At 39.6% G+C, this 27,616-nt stretch overlaps 1 protein-coding gene across 2 annotated transcripts in view; it reads left to right on the top strand.

Moving 5' to 3' along the window:
* The window catches only part of cntfr (ciliary neurotrophic factor receptor), a 167,008-nt gene that overhangs the window by 126,828 nt on the left and 12,564 nt on the right, over window positions 1-27,616 (top strand). For both annotated transcript variants that reach the window (XM_088280522.1, XM_088280523.1), the window contains exons 5-7: window positions 11,655-11,772; window positions 12,323-12,489; window positions 19,605-19,768. In XM_088280522.1, the coding sequence (XP_088136648.1) occupies window positions 11,655-11,772; window positions 12,323-12,489; window positions 19,605-19,768 (449 nt within the window). The remainder of the gene's footprint in view (window positions 1-11,654; window positions 11,773-12,322; window positions 12,490-19,604; window positions 19,769-27,616) is intronic.

The following is a 27,616-nucleotide window of genomic DNA, read 5'->3' as shown; positions in this document are numbered from 1 at the left end:
CGATTTTAATGCGCAAACAAACACAGGTGCACAACGCACGCACACGCAGACGGGCACCCGGGCCCGCACCTTCATCCTCGACTGGCGTGCAGTGCAGCAATTTGGCGTTGAGATGGCTCCACTTTTCAATTTTCAGCCCAATTACATTTCACTTTTACCTATTCTAAAGAGAGATCGCAATTTTCCTTCAGGATGGTCATTCTCTCTCTCGCGCTCTCCTCGCACACACTAACACACACACACCCACAGCTTTCTGCAACACTGCATGCCACATAATCTTCAAACTGATTGCCCTGCTCAACTTTACTAAGGCTTAAAAACGTTTAGTTCCCCCCGAATTGAAGAGGGGCATCTACAAACATGAATGTGTTCAAGTGGCTCATTGTCATAAAGTAGATTGTGTCCGTACAGGTTTCATTCTTATGAAGTGAATGAATTGAGAATATCAGAAATGTTAAAAGCCTTCTACGCCTCCTTTCTGATTAAATGCTACTATTTGATCATTACTTTTTTATTGCAAAGTGATTTTTGCAGCTTTTGTTTTTTTTTTTTTTGTGGTACCTTAATACCATAATACTATCATCATGTAATACACTATATGATGTTTAGATTCCTTTTTGGACAAAAAAAATCTTTAAAAGCCTCTCGTCGGATCAGTACACGATGCAATTTTGTATCTGCATCATTTTATTTATTTTTTTTGCGCACGTGCACCATCACGGAATGCTCCTAATAGCGCTGAAGGCAAGCGTATAAAGTGAACAAACAGCCATGTAATGTGGTGGTTCCTTGTCATTGACACTGCCCTTTGGAATGCGACAGGGTGGGATGAAGTAATGGGCTAGGAGGGCATCACACGTATATTGCGTGTGCATGTGTGTGTGTTTGGAGCATCGTGTCAAATTAGCCTAATGAATAACATTACTGTGAATGACAGCAAGAAGAGGGAACAATGCCCGTCATTTAGCCCCCTTTTTCCACTTCCGTGCTCTCTGCCTCTAATCTCTGAAATCAAAGCCCAACCCTTTGCATGCTTAGCACCCCTCCCACCCACCTCTATTCTTGCAGCATGCATAAAATGTAAGCATGTAGTTCCATCCTCGAGCCACGCCGTTCCAATGAAGCTGTTTGTAATTAAATAACGATAAGTGGATGGTCATTACCTGTGATTTTTAAGAGACCACCGTAATACGTCAACTAAGACGTGCTTGCAAAGGGATGAGGAAGACAGACTTGCAATCAAGGAAGGAAAAAAACAAACTAAAGGGGGCAATGAGGTTAAATATTAAAATAGACTGGGGTGACGCATCTCAGTCGAGAAACAATTGATCTCAATGTGAACTAGGAGCGGACACGACCCATCCATCCGTTTTCTTTATCGCTTATCCTCACTTGGGTCACGCGTGAGCTATTATTATTGAATGATTCTAAATTGATTATTTAAGAACACAAGCAAAAAAAAGCTTCTCGCTTGACTGGCACCCGGTGCAAAGCACCCTGTAGGATTTTTTTTAATTATGTTTTCATTTCAGCGCACAAGGCTGCACAAACCACCGAAAACAGTTTCCGCCTCAGAATTTGGAACTCAGCGAATATATCCTCCCGTCGATAGAAAGTAGCTGGCAGTGTGTTTGATAATGTGTCTATGCCAGTGGCAAGTTGAGGACTTGATTTAAAGCAGCTAACTCGAGGAGCACCCACTTCGAGTTCCAGTACATTACAGTCACCGCTGATGTCTCAGGATTTAACATGCTCAATCAACCGCAGTCTCTTTTTAGGTAAACTGCAGTCTTACTTCCACCCTGCGTGCCTATCCGGCTTTTCTCTCTACCAATATATGTGTTTCGAAAGGTTTCAGTGTGAGTAAAACAAGCCTTTGTGCCTCCCCCCAGTGATGTGACACCTTTCATAACGCCGTAAAAGTGAACATGGTGTATGTAAAAAGACGAGCACATAGTGCTCCTTGCACAAAGCAGCTGGTTGAATTCACAATGATGGCCTTAAGATGAACGGGCGAGACACTTTCTCTCAGCTCTCGCTTGTCTGCCTCGCTTCGAATGTGACAGTCAAATTTAAGGGAGTCAGCTGTTTAGACGCAAGGGATTCAGTTGCTATACCTGCGTGTCTCATCTATCTCCCTCCGAGAGGTGGCAGTTAGGCACACGGGCGATTGACAGTTTGACATCTGAGATTGGTCAATCCCACGCTGTCACTCATTTCACTGTCACGGACACTACAGCTAAACAGCAATAGCTTTAACACTGACAAGACCTCGGGCTAACGTCCCGGCATTGAGTTTTGCCACACACTGAATGAAAAGCATCTCACCTGGATGGATTTAATATCAATCCATTTCAATTTTGCACCGTAAAATGATGCCTACTGCTGAGTAACGCCAACAGTTTTGTCTCATGAGATTTCACTTTTTTCGCCCATCCCGACCGAGTGTGCGACTTTTTTAGAAACTATTTGGATCTATTAAAAGTCTGTGTGAAAATTACCTTGGCCATATATGAGGCTTGGATTGGCGTTTGAGTGAGTTGAGCCAAATTATGATAAAAAAAAGAATGTGCATTATTTCGTGAAAAAAAATACCCAAACAACAAATAACTTGTGCCTGAATAATATTGATATTTTTATTCAACATTTGGCTAAAGAGCAATAAATGAGAGGAGACTATATTAGTAATAGTAATTAGGAAATGTTTATTTATTTTTTTATTCAAAATAATAAAATAATAATAAATAAATAAAATAATAATAAATAAAATAAAATAATAAAAATGTTAGACATTTTTTAGGAAAGGAGCTTTATGAAGAGCCCTTATACCGCAATGTACCACACTGAGTCGTAGTTTTTTTTTGTATCTATGCACGCAGTGTTTTGATATTCAACTAGTGTTAATTCACTAAATGTACCCCAAATGTAATAGGACTCAATACAGGAATTCATGTAAGATGCATTTTCTCAACACCCTCCTTTTGGATTTACCCACCCATTAGCATTAGCAATCATTCATCAAATCATTTGTGTGAGAGAATGTTGTAAAATAAATTATCCCTGTCGATTTTATTTTCTTAAGGCCCACTTGCTTTAATTGTGACAAAGTCAAAGTGCAAAGTTGCTGACACAAACAATTAATCCTTAATCAAACTTTGCTCTGAGGCGGCATAAAACCACTCGAAGACCAAATTGTCATTTTTCCATTGCTTTCACTAAGCATTAAACAATAATAATAAAATACAACAAAACATTCTTCTGAGAATAGTTTTCCTCAGTACTTTGTTTTATTGTCATGAATTATACCAACGCTTTTATGGCGGCAGCCGTACAGCAACAACAAAGGCCTGAAATAAAGTGTGGAAAAAGGTCCAGACAAGTGCGGCTGTAGCCTTGAAAAGTTCAAATCCCGGTTTTGTTAAGAAGATTACTTTTAAATGAGCAAATCATTCACGAGTGGCAATGACTTCTTTCCCCAACTCACTTGGCAATCCTCACCGTGCTGTCAAGATAAATAATAACACAAATATGGCAAGAATGAAGTCACAACAAAGGAATGTGTGGCCTCTAAGCTCCTAGATTCAATGCTACTAGTTCCTGCAGCCGACTGAGGCCAGTTAAGTATATTTGGAGTATGAAATGAAAGGTTTAGCGAAGTGGAATTTAAAGTTTGCGGTTTCATTTCCTGGCTATATTTTCATGTTTAAACTTAAAGCTTTCTCAGTTGTTACGTCATACTCAACTTAAAGTACAAAAATTGATCGACAGAGGTGATATCATTCTAAGAGCCTGTTTGACTTTGATTTTGTTTAGACGTAAACTTCATTTTCTACGTATGAAATAATGAAAATAATATTCCATTCTAGTTGTTCTGCCGTATGAAAATAATAATAGTTAAATATGGCAAGCTTGACTTGTCTTTTTTTTTTTTTTTCTTTTTTTTTTTAAAGGTGCAATCTGATATTGTCAACAAAAGAACCAGTTTGGAAAATGGATTGCTGGGTGTATTTATATCAATTTTTCCCAACCTTCATCGAGCAACACCCAACAAAAACAATACAAAAAGTATGAAAACCAGAATGCAGATCTCATCTCAATTTCCATCTCACAAATTGACTCGATGTGAATTCTGAAGCCATGACTTTTGTATGAATGGCAACAAGTTGAAAAAGCTTCATAGTACCTTCTGCTTCTTCTTTAGAAGACCACTGAATTGTTTTGCTCGTCACTATGCGTCACTCACATAGATAGATTATTAACAAACTACCAAATTCTGACAAATAAAGTGAAATTGAATTTGAATTCCCACGTGACAGCAGATGATCTTTTATGGCACACTGGAGCACAACTGCGCCCTGGTTTATAGTGGACCGATCCGCTGTCCCAAAAGTTGTCTTCAATCGCATTTGCGGAGGAAAATATGCTTTAAAAGTGAAAGAAAACAAAATCGTGCCAAATTTTTCAGAGGCCCATCATATATGGGCTTGCAACATGGATTCTGCTGCAGCCGTTCAAGGTTGCACCCCCCCACACACTCCCAATTCATCGTCTGAAAAGGAATGGCAAAAGCTTTTGGAACGCTCTCAAATAAATACTTTTCAGACTGACTCAAATGTGTAAAGCAGATCGTAAATGTTATAAAAATCCAATAAAATCAGAATCGCCATCTATATAATAGAAGCAAATACACATATGTAGTGGAAATGAAACCAAGAGTATGCGGTCATCCCGAAGTGTTGACAGCCTTCGCAAAATGTGTTTTCGCGTGAGTAGTGGAATTAGTGGAAACGTCCAAAAATCATTTTGTTGAGGTGAAATTGTGTTTACTTGTGTGGCCTGAAAATTGTTATTTCCTGTGAAACATAAGCTGTTATATTTGGGCTTTGAGTAAGATTTGTGATGTCGGGTGGCTAAGTGAGCGTAGCTTTTGGGCAGGAGTGCGAGAGGTGCTGCAGGGTAAAAATAAGAATCGGGGTATACTGGCGTATGACCTCAAGCGCTTGCTGATGCAAACCTCTTCATCGCCTCTAAAGATGACCTCCTTTCAGTTTTCAACAACATATCAAGCCATGGAGCACATCGTATGTTTTCTTCAATCCGACATATTTTTTCAATATTGAAAGCGCTCACTATTACATCGCCGTATAAGTAAAGCAATTCCGAAAAAATGTTTTTCATCTCCCTTCACTCTCTCTCTCTCGCAGTGTCACTTATCCTCTCAGGTATTCATCCTTCTTTCATTCAATCGTCTCTCACGCAACTGTTTCCAATCGCCCTGAAGACATTCCACGAATGTCTGGGCATCATTGTTTTGAGTAGTGTGTGTGAATGTGTGTCAGCTCTCGTTTTGTTAAGGTTCGGATCTGGAAATACGGAGAGGGTAGGATCACGGATCGGGATCAAGATGAAAGCCTCAAAGTAAAAAAAAAAAAGAAAAATGTAAAGCAGAAGAAAGAAAAGAGCGCAGCCACTGTGCATATGCATACATTAAAGTTCTGAGTATGACAGCTCAGGACATGTAAGTCGACAAAAGAGGGCAACCGCTGCTTAAGCTGTGTTAGGTTGTCAATGCCGCTTGGCTCTGGGTGAGAGGTGGAGTCTGTCAATTTGGTTTCTTCTGCAACTTTTGGGTCTTTAACTAAGAAACACTAAGAGGGAATTTGTACATACACCGATCAGAACAAGCAAGGTTCAAACACAGGGTGTTCGTACTTTGATGTAGTCCACTGTGGCACCTTATACAAGATTGATATCAATAGAGATGAATCACAATTTCATGTTTGGTTTCAGGCAATTATTATCCATGAAAAAGATAATCATTAAATGCTAAGACAGAAGCGGGTGTTAAGGATTCCATTCCGCGTAGGTTAAAGAGAAGACCTGAAGCCATCCGTACCGAATTTTTCAGACCATTAGGCACACCGTATTATACAATAGCAAAGAGCGGGTATAATTTAAAACATTTTTATTCAAAGTATATAAGGCAAGTTCTGTTTGTGAAGCATTGGACGTTAAATGGTTATTCTAATTCTACTGAGTATTTTGTTTGATAGAGTTAGCGCTTCTATGCTAGGTTCAAACCATGTCTGGGTTACTTTTGTTTTCCATGCAACTACACGGGAGTTGCTTCAAGCGGAAAAGAGACGGAGATATTCTGACAAACAAAAAAAAACGGTCGCTTGTCAGTCATTATAAATAGTCATTGTTATTCATACTTCTGTGTACAGTGGAATCCTGAACACTTATATCACCTTTATTAATTTAAGGCAATTGAGAAAAGTTTTCCATTTGCAATGCCGACTTGGCAGCAGCCAGCAAAGTAAAATCAAATACTTGACGAGGGCAACCTTTTAAAATAATTGTATCCATAGGAAATATAGGAATGGATGCGTATTGTTCTTCTCGTCTCGGGTTCTCCTTCTCTTAACAGCCCCTTCTTTTCAAAATAAATATTCCATAAAGAGCAAAGAGTGAAGCATTTTACTGAGTCATTTGATACTCGCTGAGGTGAGCTGAAGTCTCACATGATTCGCTGACATCTTTTCTCCCGCGTCAAACATTGTGACGGTTCAATTCGAAATGGACTCATTTTAATTTAGACTTGCACTTTAAAACATCCTCAGCGTTTACACCCTATACTTAAATATTGCGTCAACATAAAGGTTTTCGTTCCGTGTTTTTTTTTTTTTAATTAACTTGCATAACCACAAAAAAAAAAAAAAAAAAGGGATCTCTACGGGAGGAATAAAATATTCCACGGCAATTATATTACCTTTTGTCACGCCAGCTGGTCTGGACAAAAAGGCACCACAGCGTCTCAATGTCTGCGTTTATGACTTTTTTTTTTTTTTTAATATTTTTCTTCTTTATTTACATCATTGTTTCTCCAATGACACATGACTTAGCTAATCTAAAATGCAGTGGGCCCAGCATTGGCGTTGGATTGGAATCAAATAGAGACCAAAGCCATCTGTCTAAATGAGTTTTGCCTCTCAGCAGCTCAAACTCCAAATGGATACAGCTCTTACGATTGGGATTTCTAATATGATATATTACATTTTTGGATGGATGGAGGATTGGCATAACCGTGGGTTCGTTACACTAATGAATAGCATATTTAACTGGGCCGTATTGGTTATGCTGATTTGATCAAAAGACAGTGTTATGAGATCCAAAATTCTTGATGGGAAGTTTTGTGGAGGCTTTCGACACAGTCAGACTTTTTGTACGTCCTGAATTAATGTTTGGATAAAATATAATAATAAACACACACACACGTGTAAACAGAGGTAGAAAGCAGCAACAACACTAAAGTTGAAAACATTGCAGTTGAGGCTCAGTTAGATTCAACCCTTTTAGAGAAAACCAATAATATTTGTGTGCCACTTCTAATCAAAAGACAAAAGAAATAAAAATGATGAATATTTAAGTGTAATCGAAGCCATCACAGATGGACTTTTTCTGTTTGAAAAAGATTAATACAGTATTTGTACATATATTGGAAAGACATCATAAGACAAAGCTCGGCAAATGTAACGCAGGAATTTTGAGTGGCCTGAAAAAAGATCAAATGCACTAAAGCCTGAAATTCAAAGAACCAAATTTGCCTTTCGACTTGAAAGAAACAGACAGAATGCTTTCTATTTGGAAATAAACCCCAAAAAGGGGTGTACTATAAGATTCTATTAAGACTTTAATGAAAACAAGTATCTAAAGTACATCACAACTTTAAAAGCCATCTATTGGATTCAGAATTGAGGTCAAATTTCACACTCAGCGGCATTGTAGATGTCTCGCGCAGTCACTTGTAAACGAGATTCTCGTCTCATTGTATCTGTCGCTCTTCTCCGTCTTCTCCTTCAAAAGCGTGCTCGCGCGTCAACACAATCGATTTGAATCTGAATCGAGCGGCTATTTCACAAAGTGCCATTTCATGCTGACTTTTGAATGAGACAGACGATTTCTCAAAGTGCCTCTTGCGAATTTTTAAAGCGGCTCGTGTGTGTGGCTTGCGGCACGAGGCTAATGGAGAGCACATTGCAGTATGTTTAAAGATGGAGGTGAGAAAAAAAGAAAAAAATCACGATTGTCTTTTGTCACACTCAGCGTAGCGGTATTTAGCTCACTAGTTGGGACGTTTCCATTTAATATTTTTTCCACACAGCCTATATATACTGTTATTATGCTCTTTGTGAAGATTTCACATCACATGATACATAACCGATGTTTGTGTGACATTCTTGACCACTGGTGTCAAACTCAAGACGTGGGGGCCAGATGTGGCCCGCACCCTCATTTTATGAGGCCCGCAAGGGGCAATGAATTGTGGGTCAATTTTCTGTTTCTTTCGTTTATTTTGTCTATGTTAGTGATTGTACATTTATTTGCACGTTTCAAATGCGTAGGAAAGGAATGATAGCTTGATGGCGCAAAGTGATCGGTGTATTGGTTTGTTCATTATCTGGCTACTCATTGGTTCTTATAGGACGATGAATTGTGCCATTTTAACTCTTGAGTCGATTGTTCCCTTTCACTCCATAGTAACACAAAATACAGAAAGTGGAAAACAATAATTTAATTTGCACTCCATTTGAATAGGTTTGTTGCCAGTACACAACCCCTCTACATGAATAAATGGCTTTCGTTTGCAGAACTTGAATATTTTTTTCAATCAACAATAAAAAAAAGGTCAACACAAATCCTTCTGACAAACATTGTATTATTTTGTCCTCGAGTATTTTGTAATGTCTGGCAAATTGTGGTCTTTAATTGGTGCCTTTAAATGATCTGACTGATCCAAGTTCTTAATAAGGTGGCTGCATTGATTAGGGCTCATTCGACAAAGCCTATCGCAATACCTACAACTCCGAATCTATGTGTGCTTGCGTTTGTCTGGCTGCCAATCGATGTGTGTATTTACGTGTGACTTTGTTTCTGTTTCCAGCACTGTTTTTTTTTTTCTTTCACTTTGACTGAAGCTCTCAGATGAGGGACAAATTGATCAAGATGACCCCAATTACTCTTTGTGATTAATTGAGTGTGATTAGATGTCCTCTCTGACACCTCATTGTTGATGCTATTGACAGGTTAATTAGTTGCCGTGGTGACTGCTTAAACACAGCTAACTGGGTCTGGCAGGGAAATTACCCCAACAGAAATGACACACCCCACCTGGCTATCAGTTTTGTATTGTCTTAACTTGATTTTTTGGAAAGTAATGACAGGACATTGCATGCTACTGCAGCATAGTATTTTACTTTAATTTATTCTATGCTTTGCCAATGCAGAAAAATATACAGAAAATAATGTCAAACTTTTTTTTTTTAAACATGGAAGAGTCGCAATAAAATGGAGAAATAATAGAGTTGAATAACCAGCCACGATAGAGAGCCACAATAAAACCAGTGTTTGTATGGGAAAAAAAGTGTGTGCGTATATACGCTTTGACAAATGGTGAATAAAGTCTAGAATGCAGAATACAATGAGGTCCTCAATATTCAATGTTTGTCTGCGTTTTGTTACTCTGCTCCCCCTGCGGGTTTGTCTTCCTTCATGTCTTAGTTCACTATCATCAGCATTAGCCTCAGACACTTCGGGGTTACTTGAAAACCAGTCAGGACTTCAGGCAGTTTTATTGCGCTTAATTCATGGTCAATGCAAAAAATGTCAGATTTTCCAAACGTTTCGTTGACAAGGCTATGACTTGAACTACAAAAGCGCTTCTATTTCTTCCGGGCAATATTAAACACCTTTTCATCTGGCCACACCTTAGGATGGAAAAACATTGTGAGCTACCGATGCGCTCCACAGGGGGGAAAAATGTTCTTCCGTGCAGCGATTCATGCAGCTTTTCCCATGTCTTGCATTCAATGAGTAAATACTTTGGTTCTTTCCGAGAAATGGACGCCTACTTACTTTGTAACTCTTGTGTAACTGAACATAATGGAGGACAAAATGCTTCTGTTTTCAGTGGACAACGGACAAATCACTACGGCGACTGGCATTACATTAGCAACAGCAGCACAAGCTAATGTTATACAACATAAGAGCAGTATCGAAGCTTCTGCCTTGACAAAGATGACTACAATAGAAGTGGCTGGACGTCTGCCAAAAGCTGAATCAACAAAAGTGTGCTTGTTTGATTCTTTGTAGGCCACCTCAGAGTTTACCGAGGATAGAAAAGAAAGCGACTGCATCATTTTTTTAAATTATTACTTCGGCCCAGGGGGGCGTTTAATCATAAGCCAAAAGGCAAAAAGAGAAAATGAAATCTCAAATGGGATCTATTGTTAGCGTAGTGGTTCACATAACTGACTTTTGCGCCACAAGCGTGAGATCAATTCTCACTCTTTGTGTGATTTGCTGTATTGTTCACTCTAGAGTTTCCGTCTTGCTCTCAGTCAATCGCAATCACCTCCAACCCTCATGCTTGGCGATGGTCATTTTGCTTAGTTTGAATCAAAACGGTGTTGATTATTTTAATCGGGTAAACCTTTTAGCACAACCACTAAAATAATCATGAACAAAATAACCTCATTATGTAATTTCTTTGCAAGCGTATTTTTGATACCATTGTTGAATTAGAGCTCATTAAACTGTGCAAGTGCCCAATGTGTAATCTATAATATAAAAAATGTGATAACAGCGCTTATATCACCCATATAAAGCAACATACTGTACTGATTGTGACTAATGAAGCACTAAGTGTGAAATGAATTTCCCGCCGCTTAAAACGGATGAGACGCTTTGCGGCTCAATTTATAGAAGCAAATAATTATCTTCCGTCGCCTCTCAAATATCTCAGCTGCACAGGACCAGTACTGTATTTCATATGTAGTGGAAATAACGCTGGGAAAAAAGGGCAAAGAGCCGCAGGGAGGAAGAGGGAGTGGTAGACAAGTGTGTGCTTCACTTGCTGAGAAGAAAAGAGCCTAATCTCGAGGGAGGCCAGAGTTGGCATAACATCGCTTCTTCTGGACAACCTCCTTCATTCATCTGTTACGCTCCCACTGCACTATCCTCCTTTTCTTCGCATACAATATTGCCTCCCTTCTCTGCTTTGCAACTTTTCCCTCCACCAATTTTCATTAGTCTGTCAACGTAGCGTCACTCCTCCATGGCTTCATCTGTGAGAGTAATAGTAAATGTTTAAAGCAGGGGGTCTTCAATCCTGTTCCTCGAGGGACGCTGTCCTGTCTGTTTTCATTTTTTTTCCTCGCTGCAGCGCACCTCATTCAAATGATCAGGATTGTTAGCTAGCTTCTGCAGACCTTGCTGATTAGATGATCATTTTAATCAGGTGTGTGGTAGCAGAGAGAGAGATGGAAAATGGGTGGGACACCGGTCCTCCAGGAACAGGATTGAGGGCCGCTGGTTTAAAGATATTTAATTTGCATGCACAGTTGCTGGTTGATTAAGTTGTCAAAACTCATATTGGCGCTGTCGAAAAAAAAACAAAAAACGTGAGATTTTCTGAGGGGCATTTTTGAGGACGGGCTGTTTGTTTATTGATAATGTTGTCAAGTGCAAATAAATGAGAGCAAATGATATTGACCGGAGAGCAGCTCTGTTTTCCTCGCGGTCATATGTGATTAACTATCTGTATTTGATTCCAATAGTCATGTTTTTTTTTTTGTTTTTTTTTTGCCCTGCAGTTTCCCCTCGGGAGCCGATCGTCTCCTGTCGATCCAACACATATCCCAAAGGCTTCTACTGTAGCTGGCACCAACAGCACTCAACCTACATCCCCACAACATTTGAAGTGGAAGTTCAGTAAGTCATTTGCAATTTGTTTGTATGCTCGTTTTTAATTGTACATACATGACCATCAAGAATTTAAAAAAAAGTTGACTGAAGACCTCCAACAAGGCTGAACAATCTGACTTAAGTGTAGCGTGAGAATACTAATTTAAAGTCACCCTGCATGAATAAAGAAGTCAAAGGAAAATGGCGTCCAACTTTCTGGAGTCGGGTTTGACACTTGTTGTAAAGACTGTTCTGTCATTCTTACATTATATAGTTGAAGGAGTCCACCTCTGCCACTTATTTTTTTTTTTTTCATTTCATCTTTCATTCTCTCCAATCTCAAAGCACAGCAGGTGCCCCTTATTAATACTGTGTAACCGTTATGACTCTATTAAAATGATAATAAGGAAGTGGACTGATAGCATCAGCGTTTGGTTAGTATCTGCACCCTTCTGGCAATTCCACTTTTTTTTGGGGGTGACCTTGCTGCAATCCCCAAATCTATTTGTTTGCAATATATATTTATTTTTTTAATATTTACAACATGCTTCCTGGCCATCATTTTTTCTTTCCGCAGGCATAATCAGCGGTCATTGGAGGTGCAAAAAGATTCCATCCATAAGAATCGCTGCCATGTACGTTTTCCAGAGGTCTTCTCCATCTTTCCGTACAAAGTCAACGTGACCGCAATCAGCGCTTTGGGGAAAGCCTCAAGCACAATCTCGTTTGAGGAATCCAGTATAGGTAAATATCACAATTAATCGCCTGATATACTCTCATATTTATTCAGTGGTAATTCTGATGAAATTGACATTTAAACCGTTTCACTCTGCCGTACATTACCACTCATTAAAGTACTATATGATGTTCTTCGTGACCAATTATGTGTCGTTTCCAATTTGGCGCTGGATCCGTTTAGGATCCGTGCCACATAAACTTTGGCCAAGAACAAAAAAGAGTGAAATACGGAGTGTCATCTCAGTCGAAGATGCCAACCCCTTCCCTGATGCCGAAGCATTTGTTTGACCACAGATGATTGATTGATTTTATTCACTCCCTCCGGAGGTTTGTTGCATACTGTATACGCATCACTGATCGGTGCCGGCAAGACAAAGAAAATAGGAAATAATTGGCTGAATAAATGTCACCAAGCTGAAAACAGAATGCGGGCTTAATGTTTTTTTTTTTTTTCTTGGAAACTCAGTATTGTCCATTTATGAGAAACTCACATGACTCAACGCCATTACAGGGCACCTCCTGTAAACATATTTGTCCTTTTTGGGCTGTTGATCAGTTTGCAATTGTCAGTTCAGGTCGTACAAAATGTTATTTGTATTTGATGATCAGTTGAGGTGAAGTAGACTTTATAAATATTGCCAATATTTTATTGCACTCATTTAATTGGCAGTCATTTATGACACAGTGGTTTTCTCGCCTAAATTCTCTGCAAGCAGCATCGTTTCAGTTCCCACTAATTGGCCGTCCGTAAATGTGAAGAGTTGCTTTTTGCCCTGAGATTGACTGGTGACAACTCCAGGACATAGTCTGGCTTTTGCCCAGCTAGGCAGTAGCTCCAAATGACCCTGACCTGGATAAGTGATATAAAAAAATGGCCACCAATAGCAGGGGTAGGTTGTAACTACGCGTTCTGCTCCATAAGTGCTGTAGAGCTCAATAATATAAAATAATTCATAAATATGTTTGAGAATATCAAATAAAATGCTGGAGAGGCTTACACAGCTTTCTGACGGGGTTATAGCTCGCCTCCAAGCCCCGGCGTAGTGCCACCTCTGCGTTAGCATCAATACGATTGATGCATTATGAACATCAGCTCAGTTTTGCACAATGACTAAAGCAGTCCATTTTTGTAGTGGGGAAATCAACCACCCAAAGTCGAGGTGGGTGGGGCCAAGTATGAGTTTAACAAAGCACCCACGTCTCTGTAAAACATTCCGAATTGTATTCCGATCCTTCAGCTCCTCCTTGCAGCAAGCAGGTTTAATTGAAGCTGATGCGACTGCAAATGAATGGCCATCCTACCCCATAAAAAATAAATAAATAAAAAAAAACACCAGCTGCCACGTAAATACATTCATCTCAATATCGTTCCCCCTGGAAAATAGTAGCAATCACCTGAAAAGCAAAGCATCATGTTAGGTTTATCACTGGACTATTTTCATGAGCGTCACACTCGACAAATTTGGTGGACACGCTGCCATAAAACAAAAAACTAACTCCCAAGCACTCCCCAAGCAACAGTGCATATTATTTCTATAGTCAACGGTATAACACGAGTATACAAACCAACGCTATAGCAGAAGAATCCTAAAGTGCCCTTCTGACATATTTGATTTGATTTGTTTGATTGCACCGCTTGATCCCAGTACATTGCGCATTTATCCTGATGTAGTCCAAAATCATCAAGTTCACACAATTGGTACGAACAAGATAAACTGTTTTGTCCGGAGCCAAACTTGATGGCATTCTGACGTCTGTGTAAAAGTACAAGATGGTTACACCGCAAAAATAGCATTGTTAAAGTTCTTAGGTGACTGGCTAGAAGGCAATGAAGAGGAAATGTGTTCACTTTAAGGAAGGAATGAGCGCCACTTAAATAGATAAGGGAAGTGCTTCTGGCGGTTCTCAATTCTGCTGAATCCCTTCGAGCGAGGCGTGGGTGTATATGCTGTATAAAACACAGACAATTGCTGTATGTGTGTGTGGGTGTGTGTGTGTGTGTGTGTTTTTGTATAAATTGATCCAGTGACATGCTCTGCCAAATCCCAGGAACAGGATTCATGAAAATGCTAATGCTAGCCGGATTAGCGCCCAGACTGACGATGCGTTCCTAAACTATTGGTTGATAAGAAAATACTGGACTGCTCCTTTCTTAGCGTTATTTAACATTCCTATACATGCCTGTCTGTATTTCCTTTCCTACTATCTTTCAATTTTCTTCCCTTCTTTTTGCTTGTAGATGTCTGAAGCTTTTAGTTTAGCCGCCCACCCCCACCGGCCTGTTTTGTCGATGTGCTCTCGGTGCGTGTTGTTAAAAAGTCTTTTTTGGCAATTTAACTTGTGAGTCACATTCATTTTACGGGAAAACGAGGCAGATCGTAAATAAATAAAACTATTTCATGCTTTCTGGCGTCCGTCTTAATTCCGAGTGGAAGTAAGACCACTCGTGACTGTCTTTGTTCATTTGAACACTACTGGGATTAAATTCGATGAGACGTGAACGTGCGTGTGCAAGCGTGTGTGTGAGTCGTTGTCCTCAGTTTGCATTCTGTGATGTTAAATGCAAAAAACATTGAGGAAGTTTCGTCCCCGTTAAATGAATCAAGGCTTCTTCAGTTGAAGCATTTTTTTTTCATATGACGATGAACTTCTTGTCCAAGTCGGACGGGAACCTGGCCTGGCCGATTGTGAATACACAAACATAAGTGTAATTAAGAATGGAGCGGTAAGGGCTAAGGTAAAGAGTATGGCTAACATGTGGTGCTCAATACTCTGTGGCAGCTGAGAATGAAAACAGTTGTGAGTTGCTGAGATCAGTAACTGATGGCAGCGCAGCACAAAACAGCATGTAGCACCGCGCCACCTGCTATGTTATGTGGCTCACAGTGGAGAGGAGGATAACCTCTGGCAGCTGTGCAGAGTCTGGCAACCACCTCCCCTTGTTTAAATCAGAAGAATAATGTCATTAAATAACCTTTGTGGTTTGTGAAATAGGGTGGGATTATTTTATTTTATATTTGTGTGCAAATGAATGATTGAGCGCATATAACGGGGGATGAAGATCACAGATGACCTTTGCAATTATTCCAAATGACTCCAGCTCCACAGGTACCCGTATCCCGGGAGGCTCCTGAGTGCAATCGGAGAACAGACAGTCTACTTGAAATATCGAGGTCTCTGTGGCCAGCTGCTATATTACACAGCCAGCCGTGTGCACGTTAAAAATCATGTCCTTTTAACACAGTACGAAATCAGCAAGCCACCAGAAACTGGCATTCACGTTTGGCAATTTGATATCTGTCTTTGCATCGATCTTGTTTTTGGAACCTATCCTCTGTTAGTCCCGGAAAAACGTGCTTATTCACAATTTTCTTTAACGCTTGGAAAAAAATGTCAGTTTTTTTAAATAGCTTTTAGGGAGAGCATCAATTATTCGCGGAACTTTGCAATTCATAGTAGGTCTCGATCACTCTCACCGCAAATGATGGTGATAACACTGTATTAATACATCGCATAAACATAAGCGTTTTCGCTAGCAGAAATCTTAGCGTCATTCTGGACTCAGACAACCACTTAAAAGCCATCACTAACTCTGCCTATTACCACCTGAAAACCAGAGTGTGAATGAAGGGCTTTCTGTCCAAACAAGACAGACAAAACCTGTTCACGCTTCTATTTTCAGTAGACGAGATTACACTAGCGTCTTTACACATCTTGATTAAAAAAAAATAAATACATTTAAAAAATCACCTGAAAAACATGGCTCAAAATAAGTGTTTTCTGTCCAAACAAGACAAAACCTGTTCACGCTTCACTTTTCAGTAGGCTAGATTACTGTAATTGGATTTTTACTGGACCCAATAAAAAAAAAATCAATCAAGCGGGTGCTGCTGATTCAAAATCCTGCCACCAGAGTCCTTAGAAACATCTGGAAACTGGACCTCTAAATCACTACACTTGCTTCCTTGAGACACAGATCACATTTTAAAATCTTGCGTTTGATCGATAAATTGTGAAATGGTCTTGAGTCACAATACATGCAAGATATACGATGACACAACCAGACCCCTCAGATGGTATGGGACAGGTCTGCTGTGTGTTTCCAGAACCAGAACCAAACAAATTTAGTGGTTATGCTCCTCACCTGAGTTTCCCGAGGGTACGGACTCACCACAGCCACGGTCGACTTCCTCTCGGCTGCAGGTGAAAATGAAGGGTGTGAATGAACAGACTGAGACTAATTATCTGTGGCAAAGAGCAACACTGCAAACCGTCAGCAAGGACCATATTTTGTGGCGGGTAAAATGACAATCGCTGTCAGCGGCTGCTCACACGGCTAATTGGTGCAAATTCTTTGGGATTCTTGATGACAGCCTGATGTTTTGTTGAAGTACACTTTAGGTGTACCCAACGAAAGTAATCACTACTCATTTGGGTTAGATGCTGTCAGTCTGACATCAGCCAACATTTTCGCCGGCCTAGAAATCGGCAGGTCAGACTGGAAAATGACCAACGACCACACCGCAAAAGCCGATGGATATGCCAACTACTCCGGATCTTTTGTGCGTATGTGACAAGTCGGACCCGTCCGTGCCATCGGCGGCGATTGTCACTGTGTAGCCTTTGATGTTGATGTTCAATATCCGCATTCTTTCTTGAATAAGACGATTACTTTATCTTTGCGCACTTCTGCCCAGCCTGCCGCTATATCTATCGAGGAGAATTGTTGATTCAGTTCTTGAGGAATAGCTTCACAGCTCGACCGCTTTCGTCACTTCCCGTACTTGGCCAGTGCACTGATTCGCTAGCTGACAGCCAATCACAGTGCTCATTTAACCCGACAGCCCCCGTACATATTGAATCAACCAAAAATGTCCTCCAGACGCTCCAACTAAGACTCCGACTTTACGACGTGGCTTGCTACACCAAACAGTCTTTCCGACGGTCGACGGCGGATTGTTGTGTTGAAGCCTTTAAGGTGACGTGACCCAATTCAGAAGTCTTTTGTCCACATTTGCAGACTCTTACCCGTGTCTGTAAATGGCAGGATAGTCTTTTATTTAGAATTGGAAGCAATATGTTTAAGTTATCTATTTGTCTAGAAGGGGCGAAAATGAATGCTGCCTTCCCAAGGGGAAGAGATTTTTTATTATTGCACTTTTAGTCTGCAAAGTGTGCAAGTGCTCCTAGACGACGGTGCTCCTAATGAAGTGTCTAGTGAGTGTACTTATGTAATAACACAATATGGAAAAGGGGGAAAGGCATGAAAGACTTAGCAGATGGAGGGTCTTGACTCAGATGTCATTTGGCACAGTTTGAAGCCTTGTTCATCATTTTAAAATGTTAAAGTGTACAATACGCAGTAAGGAGGGGAAAAGGTTTTCCTTTTTAGTCATCTATGAAATTAATTGAATAATTTACACATAGTGAGGGATTTCCAAGTAGCTCACCTCAGCAGAAACATTTAACAATTTTTTTCCGGGGAAAATTAAGCCATTTTGCTGCCATTAATTTGCTGTTGTGCTTTTTTTTTTTTTTTTTTTTTTTTTTTCCCTCCAACTTCACGCGAGCATCAGTGACTGTCAAAATGTGATCATGAAAAGCAATACAAAGCAACTGTAACGTGAACGCATTCCAACAAACCGAAGCAAAACTTCCTCACATTCGCTCCGCACATTAAGCAGTGCTTTGTTTACAATATGACATCGCGCTTTTCTTTGCTTTCACATCGCCTCATTAAGCTTCGCCTGCTGCTGCGCTCTGTGATAAATCCGTGAGCAGTTTGCTTGTTCTGCCTGGCAAGGCTCCAGGTTATCATGGTTCCCCATTTCCCCTTTACTCATTACTAATGCAATAGCCAGCTTGTGCGCGATGTTTCAGGCCAGATGAATGATCACTGGGACCATCGATCGAAGTCGATTCCGGTGGTTCTTTTATGAACTGCTGGATGAATCTCATGTGAACAAAGCGGTTCGTGTGCTTTTTTTTTTTTTTTTTTTTTCCCATGATTTTTCTTTTTACGTTTACTTATGGAAGGCCACAATGAGATTAACCATCTCAAGATGCCTTTCTGCTTTTATCTGTCTCTGATCAAATCCATTTCTTTATCGTGTTCCGTCAGGGTAGTTCGTCGACATGCGTCGTTCATGCTTACTTCATGCGGTGCGCATGCCGTCTTGTGCTGCACTCTTTGTAAGTAAATGACAGTATTAACATCTTGTGCACACGTGGTACGGAGAAAGTCTGCTCACTAATGGGGGTGATCGAACAAAAGGAAAAGGTTATTCAATATCTTTCAAAGTATTGAATTCTCTCTAGAGGACGTTTATTCAGAATGGGGGACTAAAACGCATACCTCTTCGAAAAGGACTGTCAGCTTTCATTTATTTCTCTTCTTCGTTGTTGTCACTCATTTCTTACCAGCAAGTTTTTAAGTCATTTTACTGGTGATTTGACCCAGTAAATTTTGGAGATTATTTTAGTATAAAAAGTCTAAAAAGGCTATATTTGGTCCCAGTATACAGAATCAAATTTGAGGAGTGAAATATTTAGTGTAAAATACATCTTCAAATTTCTATTGGAATTTGACGCTGAATATTTTGCGCTCAAATTTTATTCTGCTTACTTAGACCAAATATAGTATTTTTAGAGTAAAATATACTCTACAGAATTTAGTGCATAGCTGACGTCAAATTAGCTACATCGGTCAGAGTCACAATTTTTAACTTTTAAGAATTGTTGTTTGATCTGAGACCAGAAAGAATCATTTAAGCACATTTCTTTTCCACTTTTATTGTCTGTAAGTGGAAATTTGCGGGAAAATGTATACATAAAAATAGCATATCGTCAATGTCCTATGAATTTGTTTTTCAATTTTTTTTTTTTTTTTTATGTGAATAGGGTTTCTGCATTACAGACAACCGATTAACGTGATCGTTTTTTTTTTTTTTTTTTTTTTAAATCTGCAACTTGGACATGCGTGTTTTTCACAGGACATTGACAATATGTTACAATACAGCAACGGCATAGCCAGAACGTGGCTCATGATTAGGCCTGGTATTATCAGGGTGGACCTGATTACTTCTCTCACCTATTTGTCTGACTTTCTTTCTCTCTCCCAGTCAAACCAGACCCACCCGAGCGTGTGACGGCGACTCCGATCCGTTACAATGCACGTAGGCTGGAAGTATCCTGGCAGAGTCCTGCGACCTGGCCCGACATCGACAACTTTCCACTGAAGTACTTCCTCCGATACCGCCCTCTCATCAAGGAGCAGTGGCAGCATGTAAGTAGCACTTCTGTGGGAAACACACTCACATAGGGCTGGATTGTTAACCTGGGTATACACTCGGGCCCGATCCATATGGATTCTTTTGAGGCAGATACCGATGCCAATATTTGGCACGAAAACATCCCATCGGTCAATAAATTTAAAAAAAAATATACAGAATAAAATAACTTTTTTTTGGTCCCTTCACAGTTAAAAAAATAAAAATTATTAATTATTTATATTTGTATATTTTCTCTGTGTGTGTATATATATATATATATATATATATATATATATATATAAGTGAAAGATTAATTTTAATTAAATATTGTACATTAAATGCGTGGTGATCTTTGATTAAGTAAAATAATTGCTGACGAAATTCAGCGGAGTTAAATCCATGCTGGGAGGAAGTCAGTCAGGCCAGGCCACCTAAATATTACGTAACAATTCAAATTTGTATCATATTCATCTGTTTTGACGCTTTGGCATTTATCATGTGTAATGTGTAGACGTATTTTTTTGTATGAGCATTAAATTGGGCATTTAAGACCGACTTTGAAAATCCAGCCTCTCTAAGCTATATAGACGGGTAACATTGTGCTAAGAAGAATATGTTATCGTTATCATACAGGTGTAGAACGTTTGCTTTGACCAACTTTTACTACAATCCAAATCAAAACAGATTTTTTTAACACTAGACTCAACAAGCCTTTTTTTTTTGGGAAAGATTTGAAAGCTTTCATCACAGCCGCTCAAATAGCAGCTTGGATGCATGTTACTGTATCTGACTTCTTTTGCGGGACTTCATTCCCTGAGGCTTGTGCACACTAAAAGCATATGTGCCCACTCAAGATAAAAGTTCTGTCCGCTGTGGTCTAAAGTTGCAGCGTTATTATCATGCATGTCATTGCTTTGCACGAGTGTTTTTTCAAGGACTTGGGTTACAGTCTCTCGCACATACACACTCGTATCAATGAAAGGCTGAATAACATTTTATTCAGCCGTCTTTCCCGCAAACTTTCAGTGCCCCCGTCGTTAACTTTCAACACTTATTGCCTGCGACCTCACAGCAGTAATATTCCCCATCCCGTCCCTCCCAGCAGTCGCATATTGTCTGACTATTCCTCGAGCTCATTTTGATTGCAACAAAGTATGCGTATTGAAAGGATACCCAACAGATCAAAGTTTACCAACTCATCCCATACTGTAGTGTTCTGAACGTCACTAGTGATGCTTGTGTTGTCTGCGTTGTAAGTATTGCGTCTGTGCTGATGTGAAGCTCATTGAGTTGCCTTGTGGATGGAATTTTCTATATATATAAAAAAAAAAATGTCAGACTTATCAGACTGCGCCAGAATGCAAGTGACTCGCTTTTTTTTTTATTTTTTTTTTTTATTCCATGCACACACCTGCTTTCTGACAAGTTATATGATTTGATACTGAACATATTATCACTTTATATTATCACACTATCAATCTCTATTGTTCCCGCCAGCTCGACCCCAAACCTCACAATCCCATGCAGGAACACATTGATGTGATTTTAAAACCTGGAAAAAATATATATATTTGCAGCTGGAAAGTGATGATTAAACCTGACACACGCACTCAACCACCACTCGATCCTTTTGAGAACTGATGCATAACGTGAAACGCTCCAAAACCAGAGTCAATGTTTAGATTGGTTAAGGGAACATGATTTGAAAATTGCATAAATGCAGTCAATGACAGCTGGAAACGGCGAACTTTTCCTCTTTCGTGGTTGTCTTGGACAGAAGGCTGAGGTTTTACTTTTCAGTTCTGAGCCTGTCTCGACTTTTATTAGGTGTTGGATTTATTCTGAGCGTTCTGTGGAAAGCACTCAATTGTTTTGAGAGAGAGATGATTAATCTTTACATGTGTAATTTGTGGATGGAACCAGACTAATTCTCCATTATCTCTAGAAAAGATTTAATTATTTGAAGTAGGAGAATAGCAAACGCGCAGCATGTGTCAGATCACATTGCTCACACAAGTTTTTAATTCAAAATAAATTGAAAGTAGCACTTGTAGAAGATGTTAATTTGATTGCCAGGTTCCAGCATGAATGCAGTTTACTCATCTTGCAAAACGAGTGATGTGCTCAAGCCAATTAGAGATTTGTAGACACCAGTTTCACCTTGTGTGACAGACTGCCGGGCGAGAATGAATTTCACACACAACATCCTCGAATGTGTTTGATGGTTTGGAATGTGATGAAGCTGAAATGCATCCATCCGTTCTCTCCAAGAGGTGACCGGGAGAGTGTTGAGATGGATACGCTTTATCGAAGATAGAGAAACTGGATAGGAAAAGAGATGAAAATTACTTACAGAAAAGATAAACATTAATGGAGTGTTTGATCGCTTCTTATGCAGGTGTAAGAGATGACTGAGCAATGCAAAATTAAAACAAGTGCTAATTAGATTTCGAAAATGGGTGACAGGGAAAAAAAAATCGACCAAACTGAAATGGCGTTGCTTGAATCATAAAAGTCAAAGAGAAATGAATTCCAAGCCGGAGAGCCTCAGAGAGAAATGATAGAAATGTTCGCAAAGGGAAAATAGTGATAGAAAAAAAAAAAGGTGATAAAATATATCGAGGAACATGAGCCAAAAATAGATCAATAGCACAAGAGGCGACTTTGAAAGGGCGCTTTTAGAGGCCATCAGTCAGAAGGCGTTGCACATTATGGAGCGATAAATGAAGACCTCAAGTGAAGACGGACGAATGGAAATTTTCAACAGCAGACATAACTCACTGTGAGGCAGCTGCACAATTAACGTCCTCTTGCAATAATTTGGGAGAAGATTCAAAGAAATGCAAAGCTCTGTTTGTACTTTATTTGAGCAGAACTCATGTACGTCATGAAAAAAAGTCAATCGTACTCCATAAATAGGGCTGATGTGTAAATTTAGCAATCGATAGTTCATCCCAATGGCTTATGTAGCGTAGCCAAAACTAAATTGCAGAACTGTTTTTCAGAACATTTCATCATCACAAATAGTACACAGTTGTACCTGCTTTTGCAGAGGAGAAAAGTGTCAGTCGTCAGTTATATTTAAATTAATTTAATTTAATTTAATTTAATTTAATTTCATATATCATATCATATCATATCGTATCGTACCGTATCGTATATCGTGCATCGTATCGTGTCGTATATCATATCATGTCATATCATATATCTATTTTTCGACCCGTTTTAACATCAGGCTGACATCCCCCCTCCCCCTTTTTTTTGGGCACCTCCATTTGTAAATCTGACTAATTGTTAGTGCCTCACCAGTCATGAACTTCACCGCACACCACTGCATCCACTTGCCTTTAAATGTCCAATGAATCCAGTGAATCCAGTTTCCCATGACCTCTTTCTAATGCTCTCTTCTCCGAGAAGTGGAGCTCAACTCTCTGAGCAATTAAAAGCAATGGACCAGTCACCGTGATGAGAACAATTTCACATTGCTCAATATTCTCTTTCCGCTCTGGTATGAAACTACATCTGCTATGCTGTAATTTCCCTTTGGGGGTGACGCTGAGCTCCAGTCGCCTGAAAACACGCACATACCCATGCAGTCAGACTCGACGCAGAAACATGCATGTTGAAGAAGCAAGAGCACACGCACACGCTCACACAGGCACGCGCACACGCACTGCGTCAAGATGCTCGTATGCACGTGTACATAAACAGAAAGAGTCAAATTAGCGCATTCTTGTTCCGCTAATTAAGTTGATTGGTATACGTATATGCAATGTTCTTCTGACTGAGCAAGTTATAACATATGATGCAAACACACAAGCGCTCGGAGATAATAACATTAGGACTTAAACATAACATGGCAAAGTCGTGTGAAAATCTATACGCAAACTTAGATAGATTCCATTTAATATTTTTCATTCCATTGCATTCCTCATCTCCCTTCTAGACCTGCAGCACCCCCCATTTTTTTTTTTTTTTTTTAGTTACAGATATCGTCTCTTCCACCTCCAGCTATCACCTTGTCATCCATCCATCCAATCCGTCCATCCACGCAATAAGCCGACTATCTAAGCATCCACCCCTTCAAGGCATCCATCTGTATCTGTGACTGAACATGATAAATGTCTAGACCTTGATTGGGGGAAAACATCCCATCAGAAGGACACCGGCACAGACACATCGTTTATCAGGGCCGACTACGCTATCACGTTACAGTCATCATCATTTAGCTTGGCTCCACAAACACATCAAAGAATGGAAGACTTTGGTGTTCATCTAAGAAAAAAAAAGTGTTGGTAAAAAATGTGGTTGTCCTAAAGGTTATTTCAAACTTCTGTTGTGTTTATTTTCCTTGTAAAACACAAACTTCGTTGGCTCTCATCACTTAAGCTCCTCATCATGTCTTATCTGCTAATGCTTTTATCGTACATTGTTTTTTTTTTTCCTTTTCTGTTTGTTTTTTAATCCACGCCACCATCACACCGAGCCTCTCTGTTGACTATTCTGATAAAGATGAATCCAGAGAAAACCAAACAATACGTCAAGTAAACAGAGTGTTTCAAGGAGGCAAATGAAATTGTTAGCATATGATAATGCAATATAAAACCAGATTGCAACATACAGTTCATTACCCGTATATCTACCGTATTTTACCGTGTGTTGCGTCGGATTAACCCTCGTTGTTTTTGAACACTCGTTTTAGCATTTTTAGTGTCTTAAATTGTACTGTAGTCTATTTGGATATTCTTAGTTAAATAACGTTCATTTTAGTGGCATTTATTATTTATCGCTCAATTAAATGAAATGGACTGTTACCGTGTTTTAAAATGGAAGATAATGAAATGCATTCATACAATATCAAAAAAGAAGAAAAATAAATGCTATTTCCGATCGCTCGTTTATCATAATTTTCAAAATATTTAAAGGCATAATAATTGTGTGCAGCGCATGTTTGTAAAATTATTCCATTTCTTAGTGAGCATGCATTATTTATTTTTTTTTGGGGATGGTTGAATGATTTTTCATCATGTTGGGTCTATTTTGAACACTTTGAAGCTATCAAACACTGTCCCATACCCAGTGGAGACGTAAAGTGTGGTGCTGTTGTGACAGGAGCTGTTTGGAAACGTGACAAAAAGAACCAGCTTGATCAAAAGGTTATCGGCCAAAACATTTGAATATGTAACCGTTTTGAAAGCCACACTTGCTGTTTTGTCACCTTCACCGCTACGCTTGTACAAGCTCTGAAGATGCTTTTCGACCTGCTGGAGTCTTTCGTGCCCTCTTACAATAATTGCTGCCCGGGTGATTTGGGGGCTTCAAGCCCTGAGAAATACCGTCTCGTGAAAGAACCTTCCGTTTGTGTGCGCTCACATGTGCATGTATACGCTCGTATATGGGAGGAGAGCATGGTGGAAAAATGGGAGCTGTCAGTCAACGTAATGAGACCAAGCTTCTCAGTGTAAGCGCACACATACACCCACCGAGCGGCATCGGGCCAGTGGAAGTGCCATATAATTGGGTTTCCTTTCCAGGACAACAGACATGCTCAGTGGATTAGATCTGACCACCGACGCCAATTCGCTCCATGTCTCCCTCCCTCTGCTTTCCATCTTGATTTTACCTTCTTTGCTCATTTTCTTTTTAAAATAATTGATCCCTAATCTTCCCTCCTAATCTTATTTTATGACTGTTTATCTTATCTCATTGCCCTTTCGCCCCATCTGACCTTTGTAGTTTATGTCAAGCCATTACATGGATGGCTGCAAGTACTGTACAATGCAACCGGGGTAAATTAGGGCTCCATAGATAGATAGATTGAGATGAGAAACATCACTAAATAGAAGATAAGAAAGGATGTGAGAAAAATGGAGGGTCACTTACTTTCTCATAGTTGGTGTGCAATCTCGGAGGAATGTTCACATTTCCTCTGTGCCCCGTTTGTCTGGATTCGAAGCTTTTGGGGTGTGTGTATGTGCATACATGCGTGTATGTGTGTGTTTCTGTGAGACATTTCCGCTTAAGTCCTTCAGAGAGGACTATAGGATTTGGCTATGGCATGCTATGTGGGGGTTTACAGTATTCGTGTTCTGCCAGGTAAAGTTTCAGGGGTCATCAGTGAATAGCTGGACAAGAATTTGAAGCTTTTTAAGTGATATCAAAAAATGATAGTTGTGCTTCACTTTCATATCTTCTTTTTTTTGCGTCAACATATTATATATATATAACATATTATTTTCTCATATTATAGTGAAGAACTGCTGATGTTGTCCAACTCGCAATAATATCTTGCGATAAAAATCTGCATAGGATCGAATGGACATCATTCGTGAAGTTGTGACTTTTTTGCGTCACTTACGTCAAATCTGAATTAAGGGACAGCCTCAGCTAGGTGTGGGCGCAAACTAGATTATTACTTGCCGTTTATAATCGCAAAATATTTTTATAGTTTAAAGTTACTTAAATGAGTCAATAGAAAAACCTTATCGGGCGCCCTGCCGCAAAATTCAATCTCGTTACTCAAAGCGAATAGACTTTGCTCTTGTTGTTGTTTGGGGGCTCGCTTGAGCGTGGGAGTAGATAGCATTTTCCACAATTCCAGCTGCTCTGTTAGCCAAGCTAATGATATATGGGCTTAACATATCAAGAAAACAATTTCTCCTACCTGTGAAAAGCAATTCCATGCAATCTATTATCGACTGTTTGACGAGTCTTGTGTCGAAATCTATGCATGGAGCTCATTCAGTTCTGCGTCTGCTGCCTTGCACCCCGAATGCTCATTTCTTTTGTATTGAAGAGGAGCTACTGTGCATGTAAAACTTTGAACAAGAAGCTACAGGGTCAAGATTTTTGTGGCCTGGATCAATAGACATGGCAAAATCTGACAACATGGAAAATCGAAACGTTTGTTTTCACAAACTATATAAAATGTTTCCTGCACATATAAAAGTTTTATGTATATGTACATATATTTTGAAATATTTTTAGTTATTTTCTTTTTTGTTTTTCTCTTGAGAACATCAATCATAATAGCCATACAATTGTCAAATTAGAATGATAAAATGGAACGACAAAATACAATCAAGAGCAATCGTTCAATATTGATCCCCAAACAGCAAATGAACAAAGCATCTTCACTTTCAATGATCGAGGATGCCACTTACTCATGGTGGGGTCTATGTGCAGCATATCTGCTGTAAATATTGTCTGTTGTAATACTTGCACGCCAGTGTTGCACAAACAGAGTAGTAGCTTACCATAGCATAAAAAATATGCAGCATTTCATGACCCCCCCCTTAAGGCTGAGGTCTGCGACCAGTCTGATGATCGCACTGTTGAAATACTGAAAAAAGGTTGGCCAATCCAGGTGTGCCATCATGTGGACATGAAGCACCTTTTCCTTCTTGTCTTGGTCATAGTCCTGCTCGCATATGTTGTTTGCTATGAACACACATATGGTGTTTACGCATGGAATGAAGAGATGTCTCCAGATTGAGGATATTTAAAGATTGCTGTCAAAACAGACCATTCGGTGGTCAATTCATTTGGGTCGACGTTTTATCATCGAGCGTAATTATCCTACTCTATCTTGGGAGTAGTGAAGTGAGCCGACGTGATGTTTTATGGGTAAATATTTTTTTGTTGTTGTTGGCAGGCTTTGTATTTGGCCACATATGTCCAATTCCCTTTGGGTATGCACTCTTTATGATTGGTGAAAATCCAGATTTTATTACTTCTAATTGCTTGTTTAGTGCAACAGTTCCACCCATAGGGACACACGAACACACACAACAGAAAGGAAATAGATTTTATTTCACCACCTGCTTGATAATACAGAGTAACGATCAGATATATTTGTGTGT

Source organism: Idiotropiscis lumnitzeri, chromosome 18 (assembly GCF_059441095.1).
Source record: "Idiotropiscis lumnitzeri isolate Australia: NSW breed Sydney's pygmy pipehorse chromosome 18, RoL_Ilum_1.0, whole genome shotgun sequence".
In the NCBI taxonomy this organism is placed as follows: domain Eukaryota; kingdom Metazoa; phylum Chordata; class Actinopteri; order Syngnathiformes; family Syngnathidae; genus Idiotropiscis; species Idiotropiscis lumnitzeri.
Note: the sequence above shows the minus strand (reverse complement) of the source record. Positions and strands in the feature narration are given on the sequence as shown.